General features: G+C 40.4%; 2 protein-coding genes across 2 annotated transcripts in view; both read right to left on the bottom strand.

Moving 5' to 3' along the window:
* Nucleotides 1-6: 6 nt before the first annotated feature.
* Nucleotides 7-22,251, bottom strand: cltcb (clathrin, heavy chain b (Hc)). The gene is given in 34 exon segments (XM_046862610.1): nt 7-1,268; nt 3,050-3,125; nt 5,443-5,664; nt 6,504-6,674; nt 6,785-6,895; nt 7,022-7,153; nt 7,247-7,396; nt 7,524-7,691; nt 7,806-7,913; nt 8,086-8,250; nt 8,362-8,519; nt 8,938-9,087; nt 9,090-9,129; nt 9,240-9,423; nt 9,514-9,659; nt 9,763-9,885; nt 9,998-10,232; nt 10,334-10,476; nt 10,582-10,707; nt 10,805-10,968; nt 11,068-11,248; nt 12,318-12,482; nt 12,609-12,746; nt 12,869-12,991; nt 13,179-13,331; nt 13,431-13,631; nt 13,730-13,927; nt 17,981-18,154; nt 18,409-18,522; nt 18,622-18,783; nt 18,995-19,263; nt 20,181-20,183; nt 20,659-20,866; nt 21,702-22,251. Coding segments are annotated over 34 exon segments (5,034 nt in total). The 5' UTR covers nt 21,744-22,251; the 3' UTR covers nt 7-1,137.
* Nucleotides 22,252-23,693: 1,442 nt separating this feature from the next.
* The window catches only part of dhx40 (DEAH (Asp-Glu-Ala-His) box polypeptide 40), a 28,280-nt gene continuing 27,332 nt past the window's right edge, over nt 23,694-24,641 (bottom strand). The window contains 2 exon segments of the mRNA XM_046863291.1: nt 23,694-23,893; nt 24,406-24,634. Coding sequence (XP_046719247.1) covers nt 23,775-23,893; nt 24,406-24,634 — 348 coding nt within the window. The 3' untranslated portion in view covers nt 23,694-23,774.

Raw genomic sequence — 24,641 nt, 5'->3', positions numbered from 1 at the left:
AAAGGATTCAGTGATTTTTCAACTTTAATGTGAGCAAGTTTACAATCAAAGCCACCAAAAAAAAAAAAAAAAAAGGTTCACAATCCTGTAAATGTAATAGCTGCTCGTTCCGAGTGCAGAAAGCCTCCGGAACGTACAGGACCAGTGTGGAATCCAACCCGGATCGGTTCTTCTGTACACTCCAAACAAAGCTAGAACGTAAGAGCTAGAACATCACAACACCAGGCATACACAAACCTCAAATACAGGGAAGATGCATGGTGAGTACACACACACACACACACACACACACACACACACACAGACAGAGGTCAGAAGAATCATCATCATCTATTTTTTCCACCCCTTGCTCATTTTTATGGAAATCACACAAGAGCACTGTATAGAACACAACAGGAGATTCGCCTGTTACACACGGAGTGAATGAAAGGAGGCCGATGCTGACACACTCGATGAGTACGGCTTCGTGTTAAGGGATTAAAATTGCTTTTTCTATAATCATAATGTCTGTATGCACATAAAATTCCATACAGCTACATACCTGTGTAGAATATCTGATTATTACTTAGTGTTGCTAAATGGATGCATATGCTTCAAATATTTATTTTTTTTTACTTATTTTTTTCCCCCAGAATATACAATAATGAAGTGCATTATACAGACAGTGTAAGCGTTCACATACAGCACATCAAAATTAGGAGATTCTACATTAGTTTCTTTTTTTTTCCCTCTCATGACAGAGTGCAAATCAGCTGCTTCACAACATTGTGTTAATAAGGTTAATTGCTGTTCTCAAAATTTCACGTACATACGTCACCAATTCCCCCACTTAAAAAAAAAAAAAAAAGAAAGAAAATAATAATCAATATAAGGACACGATCTGTTATATAAGTAGGCTTGAATATGGAATGTAACATAAAAAGGAATTACTTTCTTTAATAACTCAAATAAAAAGGAAGTCCTTCAATGCATTTTTTAGAAAGAATCGTTTAAAATGCACAAGTCTGATTCTGCAACACTTCTGTGAATAAAGCACAATGAGCGGAGGGGGAGAGGAGGAACTGAAGGACAGACGAACGATGAGAATTGCAGGCGAGGTGCGGGGTTGGGAAAAGGAGGAGGAGGAGGAGGGCGGCTCTACATGCCGTAGCCGAAGCCGGGCTGCGCTGGCTGACCGTAGCCAGCAGGGGCAGTGTAGCCATAGCCGTAAGGCTGCTGAGGAGGAACGGGGACGCTTGGGCCTGCGGTGAGCATCAGCTGGGGTGTGCCTGTAACACAAGTTTAACACAAAAAAAAAAAAGATCAGATCAACAGTCAAAATAATACAAAAAAGATGTTTCCCTAAACATTTCCTTCTCATATTAGGAGCTGGTTCTGTGTTCCCGGTTCCCTTAAGTAGATTTGTTTCTTCTTCTAAAGGCGTACATAGAACTGGGGTGCATTCATACAAGACGAACTAGCGCTAAAAACATAAATCTGTTGAATGTCACAGCTTGATATTAGTTGCTTTTATAGGTTTTAAAAGTGTTCTGATCATAATAGAAAGGGAAAACTAACATGATGCTCAGTTATACAATACACATTCCTGGATGCCCAATAAAACGGGCTGAACAAATGACCCCTCAAATGATAATCATACATGTGTATATGTTTATTATATTATAATCATAATATTAGGACACTAAAACCTTATTACCTGTAAAGTGCATAACACTCTTCATCATGGCATGATTAGGCATCAATTTGTCATAACGTTATGCCCGAAACGTATAATAAAACACAGACATATGATAGAAATTATTTGAGGTGTCATTTGTTCAGCCTGTTTTATTGGGCATACAGGAATGTAATTGTATAACTGAGCACAACATGTACATACACACGCATACAAAAATCGCGAATTCAATTTAACTACAATATTAACGCAATTGATGTGGCGCGCATTTCTGTGACCATAAAAAACAAAAGGCATATAAAAGAAGTGAAATTCATACCTTCAACGCAAATTCATATCTTTTCTTTACTTAGATATAAAACATTTTTTATAGAACCGATGCACCAAGTTTCAGATCTGGCCCTAAAATCCGGCATGATGCGTACATCCGGCAATTAAAACCGTCCGTGTGGAAACATAGCAAAAGTTTTATTTGGTGTCCGGATGACTTCTTTTAAAACGTTTAAAAGTACATTGTGTCTTCATGTTCCATGTTGAGTTTAGTTTCACTAATAATACATACATTTGTCTATGCTTATGTCCATTATAGTATTAAAAACTTGACAAGTATTCATTTAAGGTACATTTAGAACATTAAAAATGTGCGATTCAGATGCGATTAATCCCGAGTTAACTCCTGACAATCATGCAATTCAATATATATGCATCTGCTTCCGTAGTTCTCTGATGAGAAAGCATCAGGATTGCTGCCTCAGTGAGAGGAAAATTTAATAAATAAATAAATAAATGAATAAATAAATAAATAGCATTTAGACTTGTTGCACCACATGTAATAGGTGAAATGTAACCTGGTATAAATGTGAACTGCACTGTATTTTGTTCGTGTTTAGTCTCTTTGTATTTGATATTGTGGAAAGATTGCCCATGTTCCCATCCCATGTTCAGGTAAACTGATACACCTTGGAAAAAATAGCTCCTGTGCAATGCAGTAGGTGGTAAAGGGGGAAATAAACCAAACAACTAATGTGAGCCACAGTCTCTCACATTCTGAACATTGCTTTCTACCAAGCAGCATTATACCAGGGCTGTCCAATCTTTTCCACAAACAAGCGAGTCCACACCGAATTCTGCGTGTTTAAATCTAATGGTTTTCATTTTTAAAATGACTATGGCCCGAGATTGGTTGGAATAAAAACCTGCACCCACACTGGCACTTTGTGGAAAAGATTAGACACCCCTGTATTAGACCATTGACATCATATATTTAAAAAAAAAAAATGTCATGTTAAAAAACAAAAAAACAATGAAGTTAAAAAGAAAAGGTCAGTTCGACAGGAACACCATCTTGTGGTGATGTAAAAAGTGAAGTCATACCATAAACAATGGGTTGTGCCTCCGTGGCCTGCTCCTCCTCTTTCCTCAAAGACTCGGATGCGTCCAGCTTATCGACCTGAATGAGAGACGGGGACAGAAAAAAGATAACTAAGAAACAGGCTGCCACCCAGTGGCAACAAATATGAAAAACAACTCTGGCCTTTCTAGTCACAAAACAACATGACTGATGGATGGGACCATTCACAGCAGATGCTTCCGGCCAAGCTTAAACCGTGGCGGATGCGTTTTAAGCAGAGTGCAAGAGCACAAACCAAGCTCGTTCTACAACAGTCCAGAGCTGCTGCTGAGCATGGATCCTATTTAAAGAATCGTTTCAATTCCAACACCATGACATGAAATGCCGTATAGATTAGGCTTAGAATAGTTCTATAGAAAGAAAAAGGAAAAAAAAAAACATCTGACTTTGGCTCAATAGAGTTTGATGGTCCCCCCCAATCAGCCACTGTGCGATTCATTTTTAATAAACGGTGCATATGTAGAAAACAGAACCCTGTCACCTAAATCGAGCTTAAAGTGGCTGAGAATAGGTGAGGTAAAGTCAATTTGATATTCACACACATTTGGTGTATAGAAACAGGTGCTCCAAAAAGACAGTCCTGTAATTATAATAAATTGGAGTCTTCATAAAGTGGGAAAAAAAAAAAGGAAACTTAGAACTCTTAAATAAATAAGGAATGATCGTATCTTCGCTCATGACAAAAAAAAAAAAAAAAAGAATTGGTTACATAGGAAACACTTAATCTGAGTCCTTGACAGTTACAGCGCAATCGTCAAGGGTTGCCGCTGCTTAGGATGAGTGCATGCTGGGTTCATGGTGGGTTCAGTTCTCTACATACAACTGGTGTGGACACTACGGTCGGTGGAAATGTTGTCGAGCAGGCTTGAAAAAAGGTCAGCAAAAGTCAAAAGGTTTCACTCGAGAAAGGGGGAAGAACACATGCCAGAGGAGTAGCTGTTATTTTGTTTAGTTGACAGAGTATGTGCATGAAAAGAGAAGCAAAGTAGAAGAGTGAAGACAGAGTGACAGGAGTGAGATGGATTCATACAGCCATTCACGGCTTCCAAACGCAGGCACAGCCAACAGCCATGGTCCCTAAAGGGTCTCGAAAGGGTGCCATCAACAATGTAAAAAACACATGCTTGTAAGATCTCGGACGCGGCATACGCTAGTGAAGGACCACACTTTCTCGTTACTGTAAGATTCCGGATTTCGGAGCGGTCGCATAGTAAGGACTAAAAGAATCTCGAAAATGTGGTCACTTCTTTCAGGGTTTCCTCACCCCTAAATCACCTGCGTTACAGTCTACACCCGGATTAGTGGAGGAATTTGAAGCCCGGCCGATTCGAAAAGGGAACGGGGCTTTTAACCTCGATGTATAGAAAACACCGTGACACACTGGCGTCATTTTGTTTGAGCAGGCTAAATGGCGGCTGCATGAGGAGCCAATAATTGACTGCACTTCGGTATTATTAATGATGGCTCTTGGGCTACAGGTCAGAAAGGTGCTCGCTACTGCAGCATCTGCTCGACACATGGTCAGTACTCTAGAGGAAACTTGGAGGAAAGTCTAGTCAAAAGGTGTGTTTTAAAAGCAGCAGAGTGATATGGGAGGGGGAAGAAAATAAAACTCATGCAGTTTCCCAAAAAGTTTCAGTCCTCCAAAACTACACAGGTTAAAAGGGAATAAGAGGCAGCCTTCACCTTTTCCTTAATTGCATCAACCTGAAAGGGAATTTAAGAGTAGCAGCTTAAGAAAATAAAGCAGACTCAACAGACCAGCATTGAAAATGCAAGAAGAGAACAATTGCAGAAATGAGCAGTAGTGTCACCCAAGATATACAGAAAGAAGGAAGAGGGGAATAATCACAGAAAATATGAAAAAATGTAAAAAATTTAATACATAACTACAAATTTCAAGGTCGAATATGTATCACTCCAGATGTCAATTACACTGGGGCCTTAAACGTCCCCCCCCCCCCCCCCTTTTTTTAATAGAGCTTTTGTATGGTGCGTTTACAGCGACTTCCTATAATTTGCCGCATTTCGCTTTTCTTTTAATAGCTGTGCTGTAATACGGAGGGACTTCCTGTCCTTCCCCAAACACACACCACGAAAAAACTAACTGGTTTTCATGAACAGAGTGAGGAGATGTAATCATAATGATATTATTAGTAAATGAAACAAATGACATCCAACATGGTGAGCTTTTTCTCTTTTTTTTTTTTTTTTTTTACATTAAACCCGATCAAACACGTTACTTTCTCCATGTTTGACCCCCAGCTCGAGTGCCTTTCGATCACATGGTCAGTGCTCTCACACTAACCCAGTGTGGTTATGCGAGACTACAGAGCTGCAGAGTGTGGTGGCTCACCTTACTGAGGTACTCCCTCATGACCTGGATGAAGTAGGGCATGGAGAAGTCCATGATGTTGTGCCTCCAGGCCGTCTCCAGCACCACGTCAGGCCGCAGGAGGTCATAGCACGTGAAGAGGCAGGCGGCGAAGCACTCCTTCTTCTCCTCCTGCAAGAACCACTGCAGCAGCTCCTCAGCCAGCTCTGTATCCTTCGACTCTGATGCGTACTGCATGGCGTCCTGTGGTGCACACGTGCGCAGAGCTCAATCAGGTTTACGCCACACAATCAATCCCTGACATTAAACGAGTGCCAGTTTACCCTCTAGGAGCTTTCTTTTCCTCCCATAATTCCTAACACGAGTATAACCTGATGCTACACTGAACATACTGCTTTAGATCATTTTGAATCAGGGGAGATTATGGAAATGTACAGAGAGGTAAATAGGAGGTGCCATTTACAGAAAAAACTGGTGTGATATCATTTTGCACTTCAGTGAAATCGTTGTGTTGCCTCCCAGAAAACAGACCACTGAAATTGTATTCTATTGGCTTCTGTTTCCGGGGTTTACTGGGCTGACGCACACCTACGGTGAATTCTCTTGAAATATTCTTGCAGCTTTTGTTAAGTTTGCAGTTTCAGAGCACTTAAGTGCTGAGGAGGCACATGACTAAATACAGCACCCGCAAGAAAAAAAACATTTGTAAATATTACATTATATTCTTGCTAGATCTAAAAAAAATAATAAAAAATAACACTGGCCTTATAACTGCTGTTCACAGCTGTGAAATATGCTTTTGATGATTGAAAATAAGACTATGTATAAACCACTTGATTACTACATGAAAAATAAATTTAGAATGCATCAAATTATTGCAAAATGATACCGAAATCTATTTTTCTATTGTGCATATGCTTAGACTAAAAGATTTTTCTGCTTGAACATGCAGAAAAGACCGTGGGAACATTTGACTGAGGATTTCACAGCTACCTGGCCTGTGACTGCGAAATCAGTTCTTAAATACCCCCGAGCTGAGCAGGGTGACCCAAAATGTAAACGACTGTGCAGGAAATATGCACCTTGTAGAGTTTATCCTTCTTGCAGAGCTCCACACTTTGCTTCCAGCGGTTGTTGCCTTTGAAAAGGTAGGCAGCAATTCTCCTGAACTCGATGAGCTCATGCTTCTCCAGGCTCTGGGCCAGAGAGATGTTATCAAAGTTGTCATAGGCATCGATGGATGTACGCAGAGCCTGTGTGTGACACCCAAAAAAACAAAGCTTAAGGATAGCCTCTATATAAACATAATAATTACTGGTTAGGTACAGAAAGCGATTAACTCAATATGCTCTAGACCTCCTACCTGGTAGTCCTCCTCGATTATGAAAAGATTGTTGAGTGCTTCGTTGACTGATTTATTGTTGTGGTTCTGTACAGATCGCAGGTACGGTTTAACCAGAGACAGCTGTTTAACCTAAAAAGAATAAATAAATAAATAAAATGGGTGAATAGGACACATGAACAATTCGGGCTTATATATCTTTTTATATACATATTTACACACACACACACACACACACACACACACACACACACACACCTTAAAGAAGAAGTTGACAGCGCGTGTGTGATCCAGCCTTGGGGACAGTACGATGAGCAGGTCATTCAGTAACAGAGGCTTGAACTCCAGATAAAACTGAACGGCTTTGTAGTACAGTTCCACATTAGCCACCTGAAAAAACACAATATATGAGATGCTGTTAAACTGCATTAAGAGAATTTAATTACATCCCCCCACACAAACAAACGGAAGCAACTGCAGTACCTTAGTAACAATGTCTTTGAACTGGCTCTCCTTCCAGGCATCTGAAGGGTGGTTCATCATGGTGATGATCGCATTATCGTATTCCTCATACTTGTCATAAAGGAAGACCAGCTCAGCCCACAGATGAGCCTGTTCTGCTGCCCTCAGGACCTAAAGCATGAAACACCACAACACTATAAAGTAGTACAAACAATATGTATCGGAATGTATCAGGTTTAATAGTGCAGACAATATAAATAAACCCGCTATACTTATTCAACAGTCGAAGCTATTTCACCTTGGGAATATTGACTCTGGACCAAAAGAGTTCCAAGTGCTCCCTCATCTTCTGTGGCTTGAACTTGGAATAGAGGATGGCCAGCTCAGTGAACATGCCCATGTGAGCCCGCTCAAGCCCCAGAGCCGCCTCCAACATGGTGATCAGCTCCTCGAAATAGCCACGGTCCTGAAAGTAAAATGAAACGCACACACCGATAAAACACTCCTGCTGCAAAACCGGTAAAGGAGCCCTAATGTACTATAAACATGTAGACCATGAGAAAATATGGATATTGGTCACCTGGTAATAGTTAATAAGCTCCTCAAGTTCATCAGCATGGACCACAATATGCAGGCCGCACATCTGTGCCAGACGGAATTCCTTCCCATCTACGCATGCAAAACAGACCTGGGAAGAAAAAAAACAACATCTCACACACTGTGAACTAAAAACTAAACAATAGATGACGAAAGCCTTCATTAAAATAAACCTATAAAGCGCCTGCTGAGGAAAATAACCAGTTATTACACTTAACCACAGCAATTAGGTGAGAACATTTTGGGAGCGTGTGCGTGCTCACCTCTTTCCAGGTTCTTGTGCTGTTGGCCTTGCGTGCTCCGTCCACAGCAGCTTGATACTCTCCTAGGTGGACCAGAGTGGAAGCCAGGCGGCCAAAGTTGGACACATTGTTGTACAGCAGCTTAGCTGCCTCGTACATCTTCTCATCGTAGCACCGATCACCAACCTGAAGGACAAAAAGAAAATCAGAACACGTATCTGGTACCTAATTGTAGCATAAGCTAGCAGCATTGAAGGACAGCATCTTTGTTTGTACAAGCTACAATAATAAATTTACTTGTTGAATGTGGGCGTTGTTTGGGCCGTTGATGAACTCTTCCAGTTCAGCCAGGCGGTTGGTTTTAGCCAATGCAAAGATCAGCTCGGTCTCTACGTATGACTCACGGGCCTTCTTACGCGCCATCAGCAAGAACTTCACCAAATCCTCCCAGTTCCCTGTGAAAAAGCGGCAAATCCTCATTATATAAAACATTTTGCCTGCAAACCAGTATTACATTTTTTGGAAGATGATTAAAACATTTCCAGTAGAAATCACACTGCCCTGAGGTTAAACTAATGATTCATACTTTATTTCCCTTTTATCACAGTTTGATAGAAAAAGGAAATGAGGATTAATGAGAAGTTCAGAGTTCTATAGCGAGAGGAAGACGTGTATAATAATGCAAAACACTAAACCTAAACTAAACTAGAGGCTTACAGCATTAACAAAATATGAATTCTGTTTATAAATTTGCTTGTACTCTAGATATTGTATTTCAACTGTATAAAACATTTGCATATAAATTGGTCAAATGTATGTTTTTTTTGCACACAGTACTCAGCCTGTGAATAAGATATATTTGTCTGTATTTACCGCTTTGGGCTGCAGCATGTCCCACTTCCATGTATGCTGATGGGTCATCGGCCTTGATGTAGGAATCAATAGCTTCCTTTACCAGACCCTTCTGCAGCTGAGCTTTAGCCAACTGGCTCCACACTGCAGGTTCATTGCAGCGTTCAGCAACTCATAGGCCCGGTCCAGGTTGCCAATGTGCTCAATCAGGACCTGCCACAGAAAAATGACCGAAACTCAATCTGACATCCAAAAACTGCTTTTAGAGCATTTGGGCAAAAATTATAATAATAATAAAATAAAAAAGGCTCCTTGTGACCGACCTGCACTGCAGATGTGTTGACATCAAACTTCCTGAAGATGGCAAAAGCCTCTTCAAAAAGCTCGTTGCTGATGGCGATGTTGGCAATGTCAGGGGCATCGTAGTTATCCAGGCGGTTGATGTACTCCATTACGCGGGTGCGGTCGGCTTTGATGGCAGTCAGGATCAGGAGGTTTTGCAGGTTCCTGAGCAGCAACGGAGTAAATATTAAAACCAACAAAAAAAATGAGATTGAGCAGGTTGGCAAGACATTTGTTGTCCAACTGCGAACTAACCTGTGCTCACTGAAAACAGAGTTATCCAAAACGATCTTCTCAAGAAGTTCAATCAGCTCATTAGGCAGATCAGCAGTCATGAAGGCTTTGACTGTAACAGACACCTCTTCTGGGTCCTGGGTCTCTGAGAGTGCAGTCTGCACCACCTGTAAGAATAAATGAGGTTAAGATGAGTATAAAAATGTCCTTAGCAATTTAAGAAGACATAAGAGAGCAACTTAAATCTCCAGTAACAAGTCACTTGTGTACCTGGTCAATCAGTGGCCTTCTGAAAGGGTTGCTCTCCAGGAGAACGCTGGCCCACAGCTCAGGATCCTTACGACGCACCAAATACCTAGACAGACTCTTGAAGAGGGAGTTCTCGTTGCATACCTGTGAATGGGACAAAAAATGATGTCTAAATGTAGAAAATCAGCTCAGAGACACATTTCACAAATCAACAAATAAATCTAAAAGCGGTCAGGTTCAGGCACAGTTTCCTTACATTAATAAGCTCTTGGTCACACTGTCCTCTCTCGTAAGCCACACAAGCCAGATGAGGGTCCCTCTTTTCGCAGTACTTGCCCACCACGCGGCTGTCGTAGTACGGGTTCTCTCTCAGGAATCGCTCAGGGTTATTGTTGCTGTCAATGTAGATCTTAGCCAGGGCATTGTGCGTGGCAGGTTCTTCACATCCCTCATGAATACGGGCTTCCAGCCAGGGCAACAGCAGCTTAAGTCTGGCATCAAAAAATAAATAAATTGTGTACCAGGTCAGAACACATTTGTATTGTACACTAGATTTGTACAAATAAAAGAACAGATATGAGGAATGACATACCTGTTCCTCTTTTCCACCTCAGCAACCAGCTCATCGGTGGAAAACTGTCCTCGGACCACCAGGATCAGGTTCTTAATGACATCCTCTGAACAATCCACATCCAACAGCCCACCAATCACCACAGGTAAGCGGCTGGGGTTCACCTGATCCGCAAATACAGATGTTTACAAGTTACTTTAAAGCCTTGAAATGCGCAAATGTGGATTCTAACGTTTCTGGTGAACCTTGGAGACTGGAATGGACTTTACCTTCTGCACGTAAATCTCAATGTACTTCTGCAGATTGTTGCGGTACAGATAAAGGACCAGGTCGTGGACAAAATCAAAGCGATCACACACAATGATGAGAGGCAGCTGATCAGTCAGTTTCGCTTCCTACATACGACGGTAAAATGAAGAGGAAATTAGATGCAAAAAAAATAAATAAAATTTATGAACAAAACAAAACAATTAGAACATTCTGGTTCCATACCTTAAGAAAATTCTTCACACGCTCGGCATCGTAGCAGTTACTCTCCCGGCAGATTCTCTCCACCTCTTTGATTTGTCCAGTTTTACAGGCTGCCTGAATGTACTTGAAATGCACCTCTGGGTCCTGACTGAAGTTCACAATGGAGCCAAGAAAATAGAACAGACCTGCAAAGCACACACACGTCCAGGCATATTAACAACTCGAATATCTATTTTAACTGGGGTTTGATCGCCATCTTCAGTTTCTTAGAAATAAAAACTCACCTTCAAAGCTCTTAAAAGACTCAAAGAGCTCGGTGAGAGACTGGGTGGTGAGCTGCTCATGATATTTGGAGGCCACCTGGACGCATATCTGCAGGTTCTGGCGGATGTTGGCCGAAAGCATGGCTCTCAGACACTCCAGAGAGTCCTCCACTGACAGCGAGCCAAAAAAGTTCACCAGCCACTGCAGACAAAACATGTTCGACTTGCTTAATACAAACTGCATGTGTGAAAATATACCAAAGTCCTCTGTAACAAATGCAAAAAGTAACATTTAGTGGAATGAGTCAGAACAGATATCCTGAGACTACAAGCCTCAATTCAAGGACAAACAAAGCAGCTGCTTGATTATGCAGCTTTCACTTGCATCTTGAAACTGTTTGATAATTTCCCAGTTCTAAAACTTCAAATCTCTGTTGTAATTTTAAAAGTAGCACTGTTTGCTTTGCGTATGTAAAACATGGCATGTTTTCCCGCTCTACCGGGTTCATTTGGGCTGATCGAAACTGAGAAATTGCACTCGGCTTTTAGTGTTTTTAGTTGCAGTGAAAAACGATGAGTTCACATTGTAGGAAGTGCACCAAGAATGGCAAATTGGGTGCAGTCCTTCTTCAGACACAAACTACTACCCTGCACAAAACCATACACGGAGCAAAATAACCTTTAACTGTACTTATTCATATAATTATTAAAATCACATATTTAGCACTAGCCATTTCTGCCATATACTGGGATTTTCCAAACGCTGGCTGCGCTCCATAATTATACATGACTCATAAATGAAAAGATTTTTATGAGAATCTTTGCAATTCTATACTCGGTTACAAGCCAACATTTTTCTGTAGTATGGTTTGCATAATTATGAACCTATAGAGCAAACAATGACCAAAGAATCAATTTTACTGTGACTTGTACACCGTAACCGAATAGGTGTGAAAGTATTTTCAGTGTATTAAGTTTAGTGCTGGCTTCTTCTTAATCTACAGTCACAGATCATATCACATTAAACACTACATCTCAATAAGCTTGTGCTTAATGTGCTTCAGATTATTCTGAACTGGAAGGTCTGTGCTTTATGATGTATTGTGCATACACCTGGGCACTTTACAGGACTGAATATTCTTTTTTTGATCATACTTATGGCATATCAGTTCAGTCTCCTGCATAGTGATTGTTTTTATTCATTTCCTGAGACAAATGATGTTTCGTGATTGAAGGTTGATCAAAGAGTACATCGCAAACTCTGTGTCTACCTCGGGGTTCAGCAGGTGGGTGTGCACCACAGCGCGTTTGATGTCATACAGGTCAGTGTAGTGTTCCAGAGCTCTCTGAAGCAATCCGGCTTTCTCACACAGCTGGGCCACATGGGCTCGGTCGTAATGGGTGAACATTTGGTTTCCCAGAATAGCGTCAGCCACCTTAGAACAAACCAAAACAAACAAACGCATCGGTATTTACACAGCTCAAATGAAGGGAAAGGAGAAGACGATCAAATGTCCAGGTCGATGTAAATGAGAAGGAAACGGGTGAAGGTGAAAAATGACCTGCGGCGCATGCATCAAGTTCATCTCCAGCAGCCGCGTCTGCAGTGGGCCTTCAGTGGGTCGGTTGTTCTTTAGAGCGTCCAGCAGGAAGGAAGTGCACTGCTGGATCAGGTTATACTCCATGAACACATCCACGATCTGAGAAGGAGGATAGAGCATGCATCAATTTAGTACAAAATTATATATTATATATAAATTCCCTATTCCCCAAGAAAATATAAAAAACAAAAAAAAATACTATATTGAAAAAAAAGGGACACCTGGGTAATATCCGCCAGTGGTTCCTCATCCTGCACCAGCATCTGGGAGAACTGCAGGCCCTGCTCCGGACTGATCCGCATCACATTTCGAAGAAGAAAGATCCAGTCTGGAGTGTAGCCGACCTGCAAAATGGAAAAGAGGATGGGAAACAGAAAGGAACTCAAGATCACAAGCTGCATTATTCTCATTTAAAACTATAAAGTGAATTATTAAATGGATTATGTTGAGCATCTCTCAAATTTAAATTGTTACCTTTTTTTATTTTAAAACAAATTTAAAAAATTTGAATTTTGCCTGCTATCAACTCACCTTCTTTGCATACAGTACAATTTTCTGGAACTGGCCAGTCTCGGCAAAACACTGAATGACTTTGCTAGGGACATTTGCTCTCAGATAGACACTGAGAGCGAGAGTTGGGTCCACAGATTTCACCAAATCACCCAGTTCTTCGGAGCACTCGAGCTGAAACCAAAATAAATGCAGTTTTCAGAATTAGCTTAACAGGAGTCAAACATTTTACTGCAAAGCCAAAAAAATAAAAAAGATCTTAAGGCCTCTTACCTTATCTTCCTTCAGCCACTTTTCCAGCAGCTGCTTGCGGCCCTGCTGCAATACAGGCCTGCAGAGCTCCAGAGACTCAAACTTGTTCAGCTGACCCTGATCCAGTAGGATGCCGAAGTACTGGAGCAGCGGGGAGGTCTGGCCCGGCTGGGCGGGAACACTCTGGAAACGCCGAATGGTGTCTGGGGTCCGCAAAATGCCCTGGGAAGCAACAAAAAGGTTAACATTCCAGGCAAAGGTAAAACAAAATAAATAAATAAATAAATAAATAAATAAAAGATGCAAAAACATTGTGATACCTTTGGTGCATTGGCGGCTACTTTGGCAGCCTCGGAATAGTTGCCCCCTGCGAACAAAGTGTTGAACTTGCGTGCAAAGAGCTCCTCAGCGCCAGCCAAGTTGTTACGTACAGCCATGCGCAGTGCCAGATCGGGGTTCTGCAAGACGTTGGTGATGTAGGGGATGATGTTCTCCTCCTCCACGCACACTGAAAGCACCTAAAGAAACACACAGGTAGGGATTATATAATGCGAGTAACCTGCTACAGGAAGCAGTGGGGATGATGACCCACATGCGCATATAAATAAACAGAGATTTAGGGCACCTTTACTTATCTCACATAACTTTAAATAGTGATCCTGGTTACTTTTTTTGGTTCCTTTTTTTTATTATTATTTGTAAACGCATTCATAATTGTACACACAACTAAACTCTTCTACCAAAACAAAACTTGACAAATTGAATAGAGAATAAGAGAAAATCACATGGTACAGTAATCCCCCGTTTATCGCAGGGGTTATGTTCCAAAGCCGCCTGCGGTAAACGAAAAACCGCGGTAAACGGACGCCAGCCCCCAAAAATGCTTTTGTTTTTATTGCTTAAGCCGTAAATCATTCTCCCACACACTTTAAACACATACAGGACACATTTACAGGAATACAGTAATTATATTTTTCTTAATAAATTTCATAATTTCAACATAAAACACAAAGGTTTTTTGGTCTACGTGCTATCCGGGAAAATCAGCCAAACACATTAGTTATGTGGCAAACGCAATTCCGCCAGATATTTTTCTATAAGTATATTCTATAACTTCTTAATGTTTATCCACAAAAATAAAAATACACACAAGTGATTCTGGTTACATTTGAAGGAAAGGAAATTCCCAGTGATGGCTTCGATCCCCCCCCCCCCACACCGTTTAAATTATCGCGAAATGGCAGAAGTTGCTGCACAAATTACTTTATTGCCATTGTTAATGATTACTCTGAATGGAAATGACTATTAGTGCTTCCTTTTACTTCTGTTAAACAGTTCAAGTAAGCTTCACATTTTGTTAACTTTGTACAACTTACTTAAAAGCAAAAAATAAATAAAAATGTATACCATACAAACAAACAACAAAAGTTTAACAAAAATAAATAAATAAATTTATTGCAAAAAAAAAAAAAAAAAAAAAAAAAAAGAATTCACAGACATTCGAGAGTGAAGGAAAAAAAAAAAAAAAAACATGTCTGGCTGGCTTCACTGGCTTCTCAGAGGAAGCATGTGTTCACCTTTATATCTCCCAGCAGGGAGCTTTTGTTTGATAGGGTAAAGCTAGTGAGTGAGAGGGAATTGGCAGGTGACCAAAAGGAGAAAGTGGGGGGAGGGGCGGGGGGGCACATGATCTCATAAGATGACTGTTCATCTTATTGTCATTTTAAAGTAATAGTTATTATATTCACAAAATACCACAAAATATTTAGTTATCAACTAAAAAGCCTGGTTATTGACCAAAATGTTAAAAGCTAAACTGACTACCTCTTAGTAAAGACACAGAAACTGGAACTTGGGGCTGAACTGAAGACCCTGTAACCCTGCTTTACCCCAAACAAGGTTTTTTTAATTAAAGATAAATGCACCTAAACATTCATTCACAAGTTGCTTTTACCTTAACAGCCCAAAAACGTAATTGACCCACCACATACCAAGTGCATTTAATCAGGTCACCAGGTTTCACCAAACATTACAATAGTTTACACTTCCAGAATGCTTGTATGATCTGACCACAGAACATTACACCTGCACCAAGGCTTTGCAAAACGTATTTGATGTATTGTGTACTTTGCTCATGATGAGCTTTTTTTTTTTTGGCGAACCTGTGTTTTATTAAAATGCCACCCTTCGACTTTGTCTCCCTCACAGTCATCCTCGGTGTGCACGAGGACGGTGTGGTCATGCGACCACTTTCTAGCAACGTTCGAGATTTTTTAACCTCCATTATGGCTTTGATTGTGCTTAATGTTTAACTGTTTAGGTAGCTATATCTGTTGAAAGACATCAGGTCAACGTTTGTTGGCCGTTTTCTGCTGAATCTTTGCTTTGGCGAAGAAAGACAGACATTTTTATTTGTGCAACGTCATACTCGCAAACCAGAAATTGAGAGATGGGAGGAAAAAAAATTTAAGTTTTCATCTTGTCAAAAGCAAGAGAACTCGGTAGACAGGTTTATTTTAAAAACAGACGAGGAAACATAGAAATGTATATTACATATTCTATTGTGGCTTTTTGAGGCAATTCCTGTGTTTCGGCTAAAGAAAATGCAAGCAGTTTTCTAGAGTTTAAACTGAATTAGTATAATGTTTCCTCATATACAATAATTTCATTTTAATAATGGCATTATGTTTTCAGATTGTCCATCCATCTGAGATTCTTGGTTTGAAATAATTAGAGGGGTAAAAAGATAAAATATTCATTTAAACCTGCAGATAAACTGAAAATTTTGGAATTGTTCCAAACAAGGTCAAGGTCAAAGCATTTGTAAATTAGGTTTCAATGTAAGCATTAAAACTTGTCAAATGCCTTGACCATGAACTTTGAGAAAGAAAAAAGATATTTCTCAGATAAACAATTTTTTAAAATAAGTTTCCTTTAAGTCCTTGTATAGCAGTACATATTTACTGTCCACTAAGAATAACTCAACATGCATCCACTATTGTCTAAATAACAGGCAACAAAAGTGAGTACACCCTGAGTGAACATGTCAAATCTGTGTCCAAAGTGTCAATATTGTGTGTGAGCACCACTGTTATCCAGCACTGCCTTAATACTCCTGGGCATAAAATTCACCAGAGCTGCACAGGTTCTTGCTGGGCTCCTCTTTCACTCCTCCCTAATGACATCACAAAGCTGCTGGACGTTAAACACATGGTGCTTCTTCACCTTCTGCTTGATGATGCTCCACAGGTGCTCAATAGGGTTCAGGTCTGAAGACATACTTGGCCACTCCATCACCTTCACCTTCAGCAAGGCAGTTGTCATCTTGGCGGTGTGTTCAAGGTCGTTATTATGTTAGAAAACCAATGTTTAGGGCAGTTTCTGAAATGAGGGGATCATGCTCTGCTTCAGAATGTTGGAATCCATGTTTCCATTAAATAAACCGCAGCTCCCCAGTACCAGCAGCACTCATGAAGCCCAAGACCAAGATGCTACCACCACCATGATTGACTTGTCAAGACACAGTTTTTTTTGATGTTCCTGACCAGGGCATCACCACACATGCAGAACATGTGTGTTTCTTGCAGCAGCTTCTGCACCTGACACAGCACGAGGAGTGAACGTTTCTGATGGACCCTTGTGAGGTCTGTATGACCTGGTCACTGTACTGTAACTCGGTTTCAGGGTGTTACTGATCTTCTTTATAGCCTGGGCATCTTTGTGTAGAGCAACAATTCTAATTCTGAAATCTACAGAGTCTTTACCATGATGTGCCATGTTTAAAATCCAGTGGTCAGTATTGAGAGAATTGTACTCAAAGCACCAAATTCTACCTGTTTTATAAGACACGTAGACAAAAACATGAACATGATGAATAGGACAATACTCACTTTTGTCACCAGTTATCTAGACAATAATGGCCCCTTGAGATGTTGCTGAAATGTGAGGGCTGTACTCACTTTTTGTTTTTATTTATATTTATATATATATTTATATATATATTATATATATATATTTTTTTTTTTTTTATAATCACATATAAAATATATAAATAACTGCAGTGGCTCAACACATGGAGAAGCATGAGGCAGGAAGAACCAAGAGTTAAGAGGATTAGAGATCACCACCACATCCCACTGTTCACATAATGCTGTAGCCTGTCGTGCACCGGCAGCCGCAACTGTAGCTCTTGGTATCAGTGGATTCCAAGGTCGTACAATGAAGGCTCGTGGACAGAGACGGAAGTATAACAGACATGCAGGCTTTAAACAGGTCTCGAAGCTTGGTGCTGTTGGGAATAGGCTAGCACAAAAGTAGATTTAATAAGAAGACATGGCTACAATGAAGCGTGGTCATCTTTCTTCTCGCTCACTGCATATTTCATGGCTCGGAAGCCTGTGCTAGAAAATTATTCATCACCTGGACGCATCAGGTTACAGTAAACAGCAGGAGCACAATCCTGAGACTACCGTTGAAGTCCTCGGAGCAGATTACTCATCCAATTCAAAAGGCCTAATGGGATAAATTCGAGTTTTTTTTTAACAATCCAGAAAAAGAGAAAGCCACAGTACCTGTCCCTTCCTGTTGACGCCAATAATGCCGGATGTAGCCTCGTGAGGAGCGGTGACGAAGATGGTTTCCCCGCTGATCCTATTCATGTAGATGCAGGTGCCAGTTTCAAGGTCATACAGGTGGATGTACCCATATTTGGTGATGAGAAAAACCACATCCTGCTTGGGACTGATCTACAGGAGCGAAAAGAAAGGGGGGGGGAGAAAAACTTAAATGACATCCGTGGTCTCTTGACAGCACGGAACAGAAAACACACATCATTCAACTGGTTATTGAAATATGCTCTGTAATTTGCTAAATATAGACTCTGGTTACAAAATCTGTTCTTTCAACATCCTGCAACGACATCTTTCAACGACATGTGATAAAATCAGAATGATGCAACTTTATATAGAGAAATACTTTATATGAAGAAAAGGAATTTTACCTGCATAGCAACAGGGAAGTCGTTTTGGGCTTCTGGTGGGAAGAAAACGTCTACGGCTTTCTTCGGGAAAGGCTGGTTGCCAGTTGGAGGGGTTCCGACTTCAATAATGTGCAGCTGGAGATTGAAAAAAAAAAATATTTTTTTAAATAATTAATTCATTGGATAGCAGACAAAATACATATTTGAATCATTTTAAGAAATAAAGTTTAAGACCTTTCCTCCTGCTTGGCCACGAACAGCAAAGCAAAACAGCGTGGATTCTTCAGCATTTCCTTCCATTTTGAACTGAGCAAAGCCTGCGGCGTGGCCCTCGATAGGCTGGGACACCTTCCTGTCCACAGAATACAGCTGCATCGCTCCAACAACACGGTTTTGCTGCAAAAATCAAACAAAAAAATGTCAATTCTTTACAAGGTTTATTAAAAACAAAGTACTGAAATTGCTGCATAACTATCATCAATTTGGTTTTAGTGTAGCATCTCGAAAAGTCTGTAAAAGTAAACAGTCTCGGTGACCTAATTATTTCCAGATTTCCTCGCCACACCCTCATTTTAAACAGACTTGAAGTGCTTGAAACGGGGCCTACTTGTGCAGAAATCCCAATGAGAAGAAGCCACTTCTGTTTGGCGTCGGTGCGATAGTTGATGATTTGGCAGCCTGCTAAGCTGGAATGCCGGTCGAACACTTTAACAGGTTGCGAATCTCCTTCCATGCTCCAGTGGTAGACGGCGTTGTCCGTTACGAGCGCTACGGTGTTCAGGGAGATCCACTTCCAGAACGTCACGTCGTCGGTCATGGTGTGAGCCTTCATCTTGCTCTTCATTTCGATGTTGAAAATCTGGAGGGTTTTCGCCGCTGAAACGCAGAAAACAGAGGAGACGTGAACGCTTCGGAGGCGTAGCCGAAGACTACGCTATTTTTATAATTATGTTTAGCACACAACACAGACAAACAATGTGTCTTTAAAATGTCAAAGACGTGTCAAAGTGCAGACGGCGTAACTTAGGACAAACAGCTGCAGTGCAAAGAAGACCTCAAGCCCCAACACCGCAAAAACATTAATTCACACACACACATTTTATATATATGTATGTATACATATAAATCTTTACTCTGCATTTACTCCAATTCTCGTTTCTACTGTAATGTTTTAAATTAAGTGATTACCTGATTCAGAAAATTTCGCTGACATTAATATATTAAATCGAACTGTTTTGTCTCTTTAAATTTGTATTTGCCTTTGTGGTTTTATAAATAGTATAAAAAACAAATAGCATCCATTCATTATCAAAAGCCTTGAAATTGTGAGAAATTTTTGAAATCTGTTGCCTCTACAGGAATTACAGCACCGAGTGATTCTCAGGCAGAACAAAAGCTATGATTTCACCTTTCTGTTCTCTCGCACTTAGCCTACACAAGCACCTCATTAACAGCTGAAAATATCCCTGTTTAATATTTGTATTGCAAGCACAATGGCAAAATCAGTACAAGACTGGAGCGACTAATGACAAAATGGGACCTCATTATCACTGAGTAACGTGCAGTGTTTCAGCACTTACGTTAAGGTCCCCCGTCCCCCGCAAAATCTCAATCTATGGTTCCCTACACCTGAATCGAGATTCTGCACTTATTCATTTGTCCAGTCCTGAAAAAGATTTCACATTGCGGTTTGTGAAACCTGCAATCCCGCCCCCAGTGCACTAGCTACTGAAAAGCTCACACATTTCACAAAAAAAAACTGCACAATTCAGTATAGATGAAATTTAACTCACCGTCTGCAAACATAAGAAAGCAGTAAGGAACAAAAGAAGAATAAAAACAAGCAAAAAACAGACAAAAGCATTTATGACAGCAAGACATTTCCAATGAGTACTTTATGACTACTATTAAAACATCAAATTACTGCAACAGGCAGGCAAGTGTCAGGGAGCGGACTTTATCCAAAATAAAACGGGCATAGCAGTGAACATGAACAAAATTGTGTGTGTGTGTGTGTGTGTGTGTGTGTGTGTGTGTGTGTGTGTGTGTGTGGTGGTGGTGGGGGGTATATTTTATATATATATATATATATACATATATGTGTATATATACACATTATGCAACTTGGAGACACAAACTACAAGAATGTAATAAAGTTGGGCAACCAAAAATAAAAAATAAAAAAGGGGGTGGGGGGGTGGGCAGGGGGGTCCATGTTGCAAATGACAAATTTTTATATAACGAGCAGAATGTCACTGCAGTGTGGCTTACCTTTAAGGGCGATCACTTTGCTGGCCGGGTTCATGATTGCGCTATCTGCAGAGATGGGCCTGCGGATGGGCGAGTTGGGGTCGCTCATGTCGATGATGACCACCTGCGCTTGCTCTCCGACCTTTTCTCGCACACAGATGAACTTGTCCGACTCCATAGTGAGGGTGCTGAAGCCGATGTTCGCTGGGTTGATGCCCAGGTTTTGGAGCTGATGATGGAGGAAAGGGGAGAGAAGGAAGAAAAAAAAAAAGACAAGGGGGAGACATAAGGCGTCAAGATTGAGAGTCGATTGAAGCAGGAGCAGTGGTATGTACAGGAAATCCTGCAGACATTCTGCAACACTCAGCAGAATCCTGGAAAAATTTTTGCTGTTTTGCAGAGAAGTGGCATAAAATGAGGATTGGGATAGTGACAAATCCATGCGGTGGAAGTGATTTTTGAGACCTGATTTTGTTTTATTCTGATCCTTGGTGTTCAGAATAAATGGGTTAAAAATGGCCTTCTGCCATGAAGACAGCAACACACCCTTACTTCGTTGGTTTTGCGATTAAATATATCTATCCATCAAAGGTTGTATCTATTAAAATATTAAGTCATAAATGCCAAGGATTGTTGTCCAACACAAAAAAAATGACAAACCGCTTGATAATTACGAGGTGATTTTTCACTGACAGCGGTGTTCAAGATGCCTGGGCCGCTGGCTAATAGTCTCTCAAGCTAGCTAGTCAATAATTCAGCTAGTCACCTGAGCGAGCGCCGTGTCACATGTAATCTAATACACCAACTTTATACATAGCATTTAGACATTGTTTTTTCTAACATTTTTAGAATCAATCGGAGAATAAATCGCCGAGAATGAGGTTGAGAGGTTTATAAACCCATAGGAGGTCATTCATTTGGCTCAAGCTAGCACTAGGCGTACTCGGTATGCTCGCTAACTCAAATCGACGAGTTCATTCGAAGTTTGCTCAAATCCCCAATCCTTATTTTGAACTATAAATATACACGTTTGTAATAAATATATATATTTTTCTGTGCCTTACCTGCAGGTGCTCTTGAAAGCGAATAGGCAAAATCTGAGCCATGGTTAGTTTTCTGCTCTCCCGGCCAGATAGCTAAGCTAGCTTCTCAGTGCGACCTCCTCCACGGACACCGCAATCAAATACAACTAGGCTTATAAAAAAGGGGAAAAATAACGCGCCGGATAGAGGAAACACAAGCACTAATGAAGGATGTTTCGAGGTGTTATGCGAATGGCGCCGGTCCTGTCCCAGGAATGGCTGATTCTCCTTTTTCCTCCTCCGCTGCTCGAGACGGAAACCAGCGGACCCAGAGAGCTGAAGTCCTCAAACCCGCAATGGCGGCGGAAACGCAGGAAGAGCCTCAACACGGAAGCGTCAAGACGACGAAGGACAATCAACCATTTTGTACACCTAAAAGCAGGACCCGATAGTTTTCGAAGTAGCCACGTAAAGAGTTTGGACCAGCGATCCTTTTGCACCAGGGTTTCGAGCGCCGAGTGCGGTGTAAAGCCCTCAATTAAATGGCTAATTTTATTTTTTGCCACATCATTCAGCGGATTACTGTCACGTCACTTCCGGGCTGTTTCGCAAACGCACTAGCATACATCACAGTACTGGAGAACCGCGCGAGACGGCAGAGCTGCAGAGCACTGTATCATACTATTAAGTGGGGAAGTATGCGAGTATGGGCGTAGACATGAATTGATATAAAATCCCAGGTATAAATCGTGGCTAGATAGATGGATGGATCTATATATATATAGATCCATCTATATATCTATCTCAATCTCTCTATCTATCTCTATCTCTCTCTCTCTCTATCTATCAATATATATATATATATATATATATATATATATATATATATATCTCCATCCATCTATCTAGCCACGATTTATACCTGGGATTTTATATCAATTCATGTCTAATATCGACCAGGGCAGAACATTATGACCACCTGCCTAATATTGTCAGGCATTAATCGGATCAGACCACACTGGCCAGATGTATCAGTGAGCCTTGGCCACACATGGCCCTGTCACCGGTTCACCACTGTTCCTTGCTTGGACCACTTTTGAACAAAATGTTCACTTGCTGTCTAATAAATATCACCCACTAACAGGTGCCATGATGAAGAGATAATCCATGTTATTCACTTTACCTGTCAAAATGTTATAAGTTCATCATTTTATGGCTGGTTAATGTATATACCTACACACATGATCTATAGAACATATTTGACAAAAACTAAATTTGAGTAAGATGTGTGTAAGGTACAATATATGTAGGGAACTACAGGATATAGAAATTTAAATATATATATATATATATATATATATATATATATATATATATATATATACATACCTTTACTCTGCATTTTTGCCCATTTTCTTTTCTACGTGGATGTTTTAAAATAAGTGATTACAAAAGTTATTCACTGTGTATATACATACGATATATAGATATGTTGAAGATAATCTAGGATGTTGTATGGTTATTCTATGATGATAATTATCAAAAGAGGATTCAGGATGCACAGAGTGGAACAGAAACTCAGTCATAGTGTGTGTGTGTGTGTGTGTGTGTGTGTAGATATACACTTTATTTCACTTAAACTAGTGTCAGTGTGACAATATTATAGCACCATCCTTCAGTAACTTTTAGAAATGTTTAATAATTCAGAAATTAATCATTAATAATTCATTCAAATTTAGTGTCCGCTTTATCCTGGTTACAAGATAAACATGCATCCAGAACAGGAACACTGAATCCAAGGCATCAGAATGGAAAGTCGTTCTCTCTCTCTCTCTCTCTCTCTCTCTCACACACACACAACACATATAGGAGCAATTTGGTGCAGCCAATCCACCTGCTTGCATATTTTTTTGGAGTTGGTCATTTTATTATTTATGAAATGAAATAATATACTTGTATACAAGTAGTATTTATAATCATTTATATTTATTGCAAAAATCTATATATTTTGAATCTCACAGTGATCTTTTTAAGAAAAAAAAAAAATATATATATATATATATATATATATATTGTAAATCCATTTTCTTTTCTAAAAATATGAACATTCGCCTTTCAGGATTGTTTTGTCTGGAGTCGATTTTGTTTTCTTTGTAAATATCGAGCACGGGCCTCTGTGATGGAGCTTTCATCGTTTCTCTTCTCGACCTTTTTCAGAGCATCCTCAAAGCCATCTGTGAAATGAATCAGCACACAGCAGCGCATGGTTAACAGAAAGTAACTGTACACTACTTGTCTTGCACTTATATATGAAACTATGTAAGAATTAGTTAACATTATAAGGCCAAAAGTATGTGAACAGCTGAAAATTGCACCCACATATGCTTTCTCAATTTGCCACAAAGTTGAAAGCACACAATTGTGTAGGATGTCTTTGTACTCTTTGTAACTAGGAGGCCTAAACATGCAAAAGCATGGAGATTCCGTTTTACACCAAGTGAACTTAAGATCTTCCACTCCATCTTAGCAAATCATGGCTTTATCGAGTGTCCTGCACTAAGCCTTGATCTCAAATCCTCTGAAAACCTTTCAGAACCACATGCCTACATCAGTTCCTGAGCTCACTAACGTAATGCTCCTGTAGCTTGAGAGCCTTCCCAAAGGAGTAGAGGTTATCATACACATATAGGTGTGATCGTCAGGTGTCCACAAACATTTGGCCCTATATTGTTTCTGCATAGCATACCTGCTTGTTTTTGTGCTGCTCTTTTCTTTTCCCACCGTTCCATTTCCTCATCGGTTACTTCCTCCCTAGCGACGCTGCTCAAATCATAAACGTCGATTTCGTGCAGCTTTGGCAGCAGGTCCTTTACCCAGTCATATCGGATTGGGCAAATAGTTCTCACGTAAACCCGTGATGTGACCAAGACATCGTGGAAAATGATCCAGTCTAGCTGTGTCTCCTGCCCAAAAAGCTGAAAA

Source organism: Silurus meridionalis, chromosome 12, assembly GCF_014805685.1.
Source record: "Silurus meridionalis isolate SWU-2019-XX chromosome 12, ASM1480568v1, whole genome shotgun sequence".
Taxonomy (NCBI): domain Eukaryota; kingdom Metazoa; phylum Chordata; class Actinopteri; order Siluriformes; family Siluridae; genus Silurus; species Silurus meridionalis.
The sequence above is the reverse complement of the archived record's forward strand: the minus strand, read 5'-3'. Positions and strand labels throughout refer to the sequence as shown.